This window comes from Ambystoma mexicanum, chromosome 6q (assembly GCF_040938575.1).
Source record: "Ambystoma mexicanum isolate Mex_15411 chromosome 6q, UKY_AmexF1_1, whole genome shotgun sequence".
In the NCBI taxonomy this organism is placed as follows: Eukaryota; Metazoa; Chordata; class Amphibia; order Caudata; family Ambystomatidae; genus Ambystoma; species Ambystoma mexicanum.
In genome coordinates this window covers 696,771,678-696,782,828 of record NC_090937.1, presented here as the reverse complement: position 1 = coordinate 696,782,828, position 11,151 = coordinate 696,771,678, and the positions used below count along the sequence as shown (strand labels likewise).

General features: G+C 41.7%; 1 protein-coding gene across 2 annotated transcripts in view; it reads right to left on the bottom strand.

The window, feature by feature from the left end:
• The window catches only part of USP38 (ubiquitin specific peptidase 38), an 839,905-nt gene extending 836,390 nt beyond the window's left edge, over positions 1–3,515 (bottom strand). For both annotated transcript variants that reach the window (XM_069631202.1, XM_069631201.1), the window contains exon 1: positions 2,794–3,515. In XM_069631202.1, coding sequence (XP_069487303.1) covers positions 2,794–3,508 — 715 coding nt within the window. In that variant the 5' untranslated portion in view covers positions 3,509–3,515. The remainder of the gene's footprint in view (positions 1–2,793) is intronic.
• Between the last annotated feature and the right edge of the window lie 7,636 nt (positions 3,516–11,151).

Genomic DNA, 11,151 nt, shown 5'->3' with positions numbered 1-11,151 from the left:
AAAAGAGTCTGTACTCCATATTCTGTACTACAGCGGTTTCATTTAATTTAAGGATGTTTAACGATACTCCCAATCAGATGTTTGCCACAAATGAAAGCTCCCGCTGCCAGGCACCCAGGTGCCTACAGGCACATGCTTCAGCCTATGCGAGTACTTCAGGTTTATAGGAGTTTTATGGCCTGGATCAAATGACTCAATGATACTAGAGCCAGGTCTGCAACATTCTGCAAGGTTTCAACAAACCCTTAGCAGCCTTCGCTCTCCAACTGCATTCAACTTCACACAGCCTATTCTTGACGAGGACACACCTGGGGTCTTGGCTTGGCAGTGCCGAATTACTATTCCAGAGTGTGCTGCATGGAAAACATTTTTAAAACAGAATTCCTGGTCAAAAAGTCATAATTTAACTGGGCAGCTGGAGCACATCACGCAGCCAAACACTATGCATCATTGACCACCACCATCCAACTGCCTCACACACTGTCCCACTTGATTCCAAATGTTAGAACACACCGTCCCATCTTTGGTCGACTTTAACGGATCCCACAGGCATCCAAGCCATCACAACAATTCCAGTCCCCATTCCTTATCAAGCCATGTCTATGGCATTTGCATCCTGTGTCCACTCCCACTCTATTTTCTCCTCACCCTCGACAGACTAAGGTGATGACGCATCTAGCAGTGGCAGAATATTACATTTTCCATAGATGTCAGGTTCCCCCATGAAACTACTACAGCAATTTGGCACAGTATGGAAGTGCAGTGATATAACATACTGCAGCTTGAGAATAAGAGATTTAGATGGAACCTATAGAGGGAGGAGTATGGTGGGGGTTTGTTTTAAACCTTACTGCAGAGCATTTGGGCATGACACCCACTACTTGCGCCAAGAACGGAGATGGGGACATCTGCGATGGTCGTTTCTGGCAAATAAGTTGAAACTATAAAATTCTTTGCTCGCCAAAGAAAGAGAATTTACGTCAAAAGTTAACAACCATTGATCATTTCCTATGCTACCAAAAACGGTAAAAACATGCATATCCAAAACTAACTATAATTCAACTATAATTACTTTCACTGGAAAACCTCACAGAAGGAGAATGCAGAGATTAAAATACCATATTTGAAAAACCGGATTAGTGGCTACAATTGTGAAGGTAAAGCATATACAGGCTGGGGAATTTAGTCATATTTCAAAGTATTTAAAAGTACAAGCTGTTCATCAAGAACTGTTCAGATACCAACCCCTAGGTAAAAAAAAAAAATCAACTAACAGACTTATTTTCCACAGAAATTTTCAAAGTACCATGTTGAGGTATGTCTGAAACCCTGTGACAGTGTGGCAAAAACATATCAAGCCTATTTGACAGTCTCATTCCCTGCTGTTGGCATCCTGAGCATAGACAGGATTAGGATAGGTTTCCATCTGTTTTACTCCGGCAATCTCTTTAAAAGAAAATTAAATATGTATTAGCCATCTTAACTTGGACTACCTTATGCACAACAGCATTCAGGGATTAGTTGTGCCCAGCTAAAAAGAGCCCCTCTTCATGGGTATTGTGGAGAAAATAGAATGCTTGGCCAACTGTCATGGCTGTGTACAAGAGTAGTAATATTCCAAGAATAGATATGCCATAAAATCATTGCATCTGTTGCAAAGACCACACTCCTTTCCCGGTTCAATTACATTTCTTCTGGTGTTAATGTTATAGATATTTGTACCACGCACCGTCACCACCAGAGTGGTTCCCAGGCACTCTGGCAGATCTGAAAAGGGAGTGAAAAAACAAGGGGGCTGGTGGGTAAGTAGGGATAGCGTCTTCTCTGCTTTGCAGTGGAATTGGAATGTGCCAAGGAGGACATTTCAAAGCTTGGGACATTTTAAAGTTTTGGACAACAGGAAGCCCTTAGAGTCTCTTAGTTGGCTTCATAAGATTGCTGGATTTCTGAAGGAAAATAACCTGCAACAGTTTGAAGAAATGTGGTACCAGATAACCCAATACTTGAAAAGAAAGGTAGGTATAATGTTATGTCCTACTAAATCCTATGTGGCGGATGCTGTGAATAAATGGTCTACATCCAGGTTTTTGCTAGCATGTCAGTCATCGTAAAATGGAAAAGCCCAAATCGTTCCTAAATGTATAGGCCCAACATGCATATACGTTATATAAAATAAGCCTGTTTATTTTGTGCTAGTACATTTGTAGGTATTATGTATTACTTGGACCAAGTGAAGGTTTTAGAAGAGATGTAAAACACTGGGAAGAGGTTGATTTAAGAGGTTTGATGCCAATATCAGCTAGACTGTTCTTTGATAAACTAATAATTTCCTTTCCCAAAAATGGTTTCCTCTTGCATACTATTAAGTGCACTTGAGATCCATTAAAACTAGGATAAATCGTCTTAGCTTCCCAAATGGAATTCATTATTTAGGTAGAGGGAGGAAAAATAAAAGTCATTTTAGACAGTCAAAAGTGATAAATAGGCTTACTTTAAAGGGGTTTATAATGCCGATGGGAAAAGAGTCCGCAGACACAATACAGCGGGGCTAGAGTGAGGGTAGTGGTCAAAAACACTACAACGTCTTCCATTCTGGAAACAGAAATAATGATTACACCAACCTATAACCTCGCCAATGGGAGGTTGATTTGTTTTCCTCAAGTGAATTTTGGAAAAAACACATTAAATTGAAAGGCAATATTTCCTGGTATAGGTCTTAAATCAAAACATCACAGTCAATGGGGATTTGTTAATCCAACATAGGTTGTCCCTAAACATTAACAAAAACTTTACCTGTAGAAGATATTATTGCAAACACTTCTTGCAGAGAAGGAAGCAAAGTGCATGGTTCAGCTTTCCAGATGTTTTGAAGTAAACTACTGACTTTGGTAACTTGAGAGACATACTCCCGGAGCTCTTTTTCATTTGAAGAATGACATTGGAAGTGGCCAATGGTCCTCACCAACTGCTGGCAAAACGAGACTGAAAATTTATCCCTTGGAATACACTGCACAAAATCAGACAGCAGGTCACTAATTCTGGCACAAAATACTGGACCTGGTCGCTCACACACAACTCTCAAGACTTCCACTTGGAGCAAACTGAAAATATCCAGGACAGATGGACAACTCATTATTAACTTAAGTCCGTTGTGTATAAAGTCAACAATAGCTACATCTTTTCGATCCACAGTTCGGTACCCATCTTGCAAAAGGCTCAGTACAAAGTTCCTATTGAAGAAGTTCTCAAATTCTTGCCGGTGGTACTTGGCATAAGAATCGAGCACCTGGTGACCGACTTGTTTCTGGAAATGGTCATCACCTTCGAGAATGAGTCGAGTAGTGAGGTTGAACATCGCTTTGCACTGGTCTTCATTGATTGAGTTCTCTGCTGACTCTACCACCTTTTTTACAATCACTTTTTTCAAATTGAGGGGATGGGAGGATGTAACGAGGCCTTCCAAGATCTTGTCCATTATGTCTTCCCAGGGAGAAACAGCACCATACATAAAAGCAGCATCTAAATAAAAAGAAAATCAATGCATTAAAAAAATGGTCCTTGTACATGGTAAATAACCCACATTTCCCCCATGTTCCACTTTAAAAAACGTACACCTTCCAATCACTATCTTCCCACACCAAACAAACAGTGACATTCAGCTAAAATCACATTACAGTCTTTTGGTAACGGTGAACAATAAAAACAAGAAATTCTGAGCATCAATTAAAGTGTGCAACAGTAAAGCGCCAACACACGTAAATTTGTATACAAACCAGAATCCAAATTACTTTAAGGGTGTATTAGTAGCATCAACAAAAAACTCCACTTCAATACCCCAACAAAATGTTCATGTCCTACAGTTTTTCTAAACAACTAGCTGGCTCATTCACAATTATTTCCCTGTACTACACCACAGGCAATAATCACTAACACTATGGATTGCAGTAGTATGGAGTGGATAGGTAGCAGGGGTAAAAGTAGGGGCTCATGAAATGGACCATAAAGTTAACGGCCAATTCAAATTCAAATTTTAAATTGCAGTTAAGAGGCAATGTGCTTATCTACTTTTATGTATTTCAGGATCCCGCAAATCTGGAGCATTCATGATACTGTACTCAACTTTTCTATTGACGGTGTTGAGCAACAACTGTACGTCAAACAAGTGTACACTCATCTTCAATCAGCATGTTGCCACTGAAAAACTTGGCCACAAAAAAAAAAAAAAGGCTAGTTCAAACTGATTATTACTTGCTTCAGATGTTGAGCAGATTCCAAAAGCACTAGTCTACAATAAACATAGAAACAAGACAAGATGTAACCCTTTACAAAAACCGTTACCATGGACCAAGTAAAAGCATATTCTTTAAACTACTGGTTATGTAAAAGTTTGTAAGTAGACGGTGTGTTAGCAACAACCATCTTCACACTACAAAGCAAATCTTTAGAGATCATTCTATCACCGTAACAACTTCTGAATACAGCCAGTTTAAAAAGGAGTCCAGTATTTTGACTGCTACAGAGAACACTATTCACAAGTATCTTAAGTATTGGTTGCATCACTATTTGTCACACATATTCTATTACATTATCCAAGAATCAGGGACAGCTCCCTGCATCGCCTTCGCACTCACAGTAGCCTCCCCTTTCTCATTCTCGTTCGCAGGGGTATACCACAGCCAGATTTGTTGAAAATTAGATGACAGCTACTCCAGGTAAGCATTGTGATAAATGTCACTAGAATCCAGAAAATAAATAGTAAAACCACCAGTGGCGAGGACTCCAGTGAGTCAAACCAACGCGTTTTTCTGTCAATGCTTCGTCAGAGTTGACCGAGTGTGCACCTTTGTTAAATACAGTCTCTATGGTATGTTGTAAGACTGGTCCCCCTACTCTTTCTCGTGTGTGATGGTCTGTGTCCTGTGGATTAGGGTGCTATGCTGGGTGCCATCTTGGTCTAGTGTCTGACCTCTGTGGGAATTCACATATTCCGGGATGTTAGACTGTGGGTTGAATGCAGATGTTTTGTTCCAATATAATCATACTCTTGAATCTATGGGCACATCGGCAAGAATGTGTGATCTTGTTAGGTGTGTGTATACAGTTACTGCCTAATTGATCGTATGCAGGATATGTCTATGAGGGCGAAAGGGGTGCACGCAATGGTAATTGGATTCTTGTGTGTTCAGGGCATCAATGATATCGCTACACATAATGTTGCAGTGTCAAGTTGCACTGTTGATGTATTGGTGCACTGTTGTGATGCAAGTACCTTAAGTGGCAGTGAATGAGTTCAGTGTCACAATGTGTGTCCCCTATAACGTTTATAACGTGCCATAATGCAACAGCAACAATGTATGAGTGTTCATTCTCTAGCAGCCATGTCAGGCCTAAAATGGCAGTAGTGCTTGTACAGTACATAAGGTGCCATTGTGCTTCAGCAAAATGGTAATTGTATCAATACGTATACAGTAAAATCCAGCATAACAAAACACTCAGTTCATAGGTTTATGAAGCAGCATAAGAGCAGCCATTTGAAATTCAAAGTGCAATCATGCTTGTTCATTACATAAAGTGCCATTGTGCTTTAGCAGCATAGTCATTGTATCAATACCTCAAAATAGTATCCAGCACGTCGAAGCTTGCACTCATTACAGTGTGAGCTGGCCACTCATATTTATAAAATAGCATTGTATGAGTGTGTGTATACTCTAGCAGCCATTAAAGTTCTAAAGTGCTGTTGTGCTTGTATAGTACATAAGGTGCTGTGTGCTACAGCAGCAATGTCATGGTATCAATACCCTCAGATTGCTGTCCATCGGATCACGGTTTATACTCAGTGCAATATGAACTGGCCGCATCATGTGTTTATCACGTGCAAGCATGCAATAGTAGCAAATTTCTTTCAATGTGGCTGTATTTTTGCCTTGGGTGGTGAGGTTTACCTCACGGGTGCACAGTTGTTCTAAAAGGTCTACATCATTTTCATACACACATACTTTGAAAGGGGGATACATAACAATGGTATCAGGAATGTTAGGTTAAGTTAAGTTAAAAAATTGTGTGATGCATTCAAGTGATCTGTGACAAAAAAGACCTTTCACCATTAAAAAAGCCTTTTTGTTATGTCAAAAAAACCAAAAAGAAAGGTTTAAAAAAAAAAAAAAAAAACCTTTTTGGACCAATGTCTGCTGCATGTTACTCGGCTCTTTTTATGTATAGCGCAAATTGGAAAGTAGTTTCGGTAAGCTACTATTTCTTCTTCAAGTCTTAAAATGACGAGGTCCCGGGCCGTTGCTACATGCATAGTTCGGGGATATGGAAGTCGGAGATGCAGTGCCGCGGTTTCTTGTGAAAATCAATTCAGATGTGAATGGCATGGTTGATAGTTTATCCCCTAGAGATGTATACATCTCTTCATCCACGTTGTGGCCGTCGGGGCTTTCGTGTTAAAGTCAAGAATGTACTGTGACTCTTGGAGTAGTTTCCTTTCTCAATCCCCTCCTTGTGGATGGTTCTCAATTGTGTCAATGACAAAGTTACATAGTGTCAATAGGCGCTAGGTCTCCTTTATGGATCTCTTGAAAATGCTTCACCAAGGTGTACATATATTCCTTGTGATCGCTCGGATATGTTGAAAAATGTGTGTTTTGGTCATATGTTTTTTACTCCCTACATATCTCTTCTCACAACAGCATTTGATAATGTATATTGGAAATTGGCTCTCACATGTTAGATGTTTAATTGATATGTTCTCCTTCGTTCTCTGATTTGTGTAGTTTGACATTTAGCCTGTATCTGCATGCTTTGCATTTACTGCATTTGAAGAATCCTATTAATGATCCCATCAGCCACTGCTTTGTCACAGATGTTGTATGGTCTCTTTGGAAAAATGAAGACACTATTTTCGATCATATCGATGCTGGTTTGCGAAATGTCTTTTGTGCTCTATTTTTCACACGTGGGGAAATGTCTGGGTCACTTTTCAGGATCTTCCAGTGGGTATCCAAGATCTTCCTCATTCTCGTTGTTTGTGTATGGTACGTAGTGACGAATCTAATGGTGTTCAAAGTGTCCTCCCATAGTTGTTTGTGCAGTAGGAGATCTTCCCTTCTTTCACTTTGGCTTTATCACATGCCCATTGTATTGTTGTTTTGGGATAGCCTCTCTTTTCAAACCTTCTTGCTATTGATTTCACGTGTTTCAGGAACTCAGGTTCTGTTGAGCAGTTTCTACATATCCTTATCATTTCACCATATGGTATGATGCTTATCAGTATTTTTGGTTGGGAGCTGCTTGCATGTAATACCAAATTGGTGCGGGTAGGTTTTCCATAAAAGGTACTTTCCAGTTGTCCGATCTCCACGTATGTTAATAAATCTAGATTGATGATTTGGCATTTACTGTGATGTTCCGTGAATTGTAGATTGTGATGGTTCAGATTAATTGCTCCGACAAAGTCTAACCATTGTTGTGTGCTCCCGTTTCAGGTTATGAAGAGATAGTCTATGCAACGATTCCAGGAGATTATTTTGTTACTTTGTTTCTCATATTCATCACTGTGCAGTATTTCTTGTTCCCACATTCCCATCGTTAAATTTGCGTACGAGGGGGCAAATGCCATGCCCAATGCAGTGCCACAGACTTTAGAAAGAACTTCCCATCGAAAAGGAAGGCATTGTGTCCAAGACAGAACTTCAGCATCTATAATAGCTTTTTGGAAGGTCTCTATAGCTTGCAGATTTGGTTGGTAGATATATTTTCGTTGCCTGGACTCCTATCTTCTACTCTACACTGGTGTTTAGTGCAACCACATCCATTGTGGTTAGCAAAAAGGTTTGTTCCCAGGGTATGTTGGCAACATTGCATAAGAAATCTGTTGTATCTTGTACAAATGATAGCAAGAAGAATCAATGTAACATGATGTTTTTTCCAAAAAGGTATCATATGGATGCCACGATTGGTCTGCATGGAGGTTTATTGAGTTGTTTGTGTACTTTTGGTACAAAGTATATAGTTGGAATGGCAGGATGTTTAACTGAGATATTTTTTCTCTTCCCATTCCAGGAGGCCTGCTGCGTGCCATACTTTCAGCATCGTCAAATTGATCTTTGTATTGTTTTGTGGGATCTTCGGTCAGTTTCAAGTAGTGTGTGGTATCATTTATGTGCTGCTTGGCCTCTTGTACGTAGTCATCCACACCCATCACTGCTATGTTCACTCCCTTGTCTGATAGTTTTATTATGATATTCAGATCATTGCTTAGATTATCAAGAGTCTCCGATTCTTCTATGCATCTTCTATTGTCTATACGTGGACAGGCCCGTCTGGCAAGTTGCTTAAAATCATCGACTGCTAGGTCATTAAATATCTCTATACTGGCACTGTTCGGGTTATGGGATTGAATTCAGACTTGTTTGAAACCACTGCCCTTAGTGCAGTACTTGTTGATGCCACAGGATGTTAAGTCAGTGTTGTCCAACATTTCTTCTGTGTCTATGATATTTGAGCCTACCGCCTCCGATTGCTAGATCTTGTGGTGTTTTTAGTGCCAGGATATCTTTGATCAAAAGCATAGTTGGTATTTCCTCCTTCTCCTCGTTAGTGCTTTTGTTATGAATTGCAAAATGTTTGATCAATCTTTGCACAAATTTGTATAGGCTGATGCGGGTTTGTGCATAATTTACCCTAAACTTCGGGCAGTAGCTTAGTCCCTTAAACAAAACTGCTTTTTCTTGATCACTCAGGATTCTCTTGGATAAATTGATTATTTGCATTTCTTCTCCCATTAGTTCCGGGTTCCCATCTTGTTCCCATAATGGGTTTGTCGTCCTTGTGGCTTTGCGCTCCTTGGTTGTTTTTCCTTTTCTCCCTCCTTGCGTTGGTTTCCTTTGTTTGGGCCTCGCTTTTCACTGGTTCTCGTTTGGAAGAGTCTGCCGTTTTCTGCCTTCTAGGATGCAGCAATCTCATCTCGTCTAAGAAATTAAGACGTGCAGGAATTTGTGCTTCGTCACTTTCCGATGTTATTGCTAATGAGCTGGTTGTGTCTTCTGAAGTGGATTCCTCTGGTATTACTTTGTTCAGTTTTCTTACTTGGTCGTTCTTGGTTTGCGTTCTTTGATTTCCTTCTCACACCCTATAGGTTTATTTCCATCTGTGCTTTTAGCATTTGTGCTTCTTTTCCTTGTTCTCCATATGCAAAAGTTAGTAACAGCAGTCACGCGTCAAGAAATTGGGTAGAAAGCAAATAAGGATTTGGCTTCAAGTATCAAAATTATTTGAACACATAAAACAATACTTTCCCTCTGTAGTTAAAGCATAAGTAAGGTATTGGGCACAGAACAAGAGAGGATATTTTTAAATTCCAAAAGGAAGGTTTAAGTTACTTACCTGTAACTATTGTTCTCCACCTTGGGTCTGGAATGTATTCACATGCTCATGAATATTACCCATCAAGTTGGGATTCCTCATTAAAAGAAAAACAGTTTCACTTAAAAACAATTTCTCCTCTAAACCAATCACTGTCTTCTGGATCATTCTGTCTCCATCCAAGCCCCTCCTCCGGCAGCCATCTTCAGATTTGGTAAGCACGTAAAGTGGGAGTGTGACCAAGAAGAGCAGCAGAGGGGCCGGAGGGAGGGTTCACATGTGAATCCATGCCAGACCCATGCCGGAGAACAATAGATACAGGTAAGTAACTTAAACCTTCTTCAGCATGGGGTCTGGCACGGATTCACATGCTCATAAATAATGAATACACATGAGTACAACATTACACAACCACAGGAGGTGGCAAAGCTCAACAGAAGCAATAACCCTTACCTCTGGAACAAACTCCCCTCAAATGAACAGGTTGTGTAGCACTGCTAGCCCAACTCTGGACTCCTCCCTGGAATCCCTGTTGACACAGTAGAACTTCGGGAAGGTGTACGTGGACCTGCACACAGCAGCCCTGCAGATGTCCAGAAGGGGCACACCAGACAGTAACACCGTCGTCCCAGCAAATGCTCTGGTGGAGTAGGCTCTCGGACGGCTGGGCAACTGTCAGTTCGCCAACCGATTACAGTTGATGATGCAGCCGTAGAGCCACCTTGAAATGGAAGCCTTGGACAAGGCCTTCCCATGGTTCATAGGACCAAAGTTCTGAAAACTCTTTGTGCGTGTGCAAAGCCCTTTCCGCCGGCAACTAAGGTTTCGGGGGAAAAAAAACAGGTAACACCAAAGGCTCATTGAGGTAGAATTCCGACTGAACCTTCTGCATGAAAGAGGTTTGCGAACACAGCACCACCCTCAATTTGTGGAAAGTCAGGTACGGTTGCTTGCAGGATGGGGTCTGGATCTCACTACACATCTGGCGGAGGTGATGGCCACAAGGAAAGCAGTCTTCCACAAGAGACACTTGTGTGGGGCCTGTTGCATAGGCACGAAGGGAGCCCCCATGAGCCTCGTCAGAACCAAGTTAAGTTCCCACGCCGGGGCAGGAGACTTCACCGGCGTGAAAGATCAGAAAAGTCCTTTGAGGAACTCCATGACGAGTCAGTGGGACCAAAGCAAAGATCTTCCTGTGGACCTAGGTGCAACAGGAGATAGCCACCAGATGCAGCTTGATAGAGGCGTGCGCCAGCCCAGCCTTTGCTAAGGATAGCAAGTATGGAAGGAGATGTGGGGCCGTGACCCTCAGAAAGGGTAATCTTCTGCAACCGGCACCACGTAGCAAAACACTTCCACTTATGGCCGTAGCACTTTAAGGTCGACAACACCGTTGCGAGGACCTCCCTGCAATCCGCTGGCAACTCAACCTCCAAACTCTTAAGGCTGCAAGAGCCAAGCCCTCAGGTTCAGCGATCCAGAGTCGTGATGAAGGATTGTGCCCCTCTCTCTGGTGAGAAAATCTGGAACCACCGGCAACTTGACTGGAGGCCACGCTGACAGGCCGAGAAGGTCCAGATACTAAATCTGCCTCGGCCACACCAGGGCGGTGAGCATCATCGTGCATTGACACAGTCCAAATGTGTTGATGACTCGTAGCAGGAGAGGAAACAGAGTAAACTGAGGAAACGGGCACAGAAACAGCCATTCCCACAGGAAGGAGAATGCGTCCAAGGCTCCTCGGCTGGTGGAATCTGCTGGCAAACTACTGGCATTTGGAGTTTG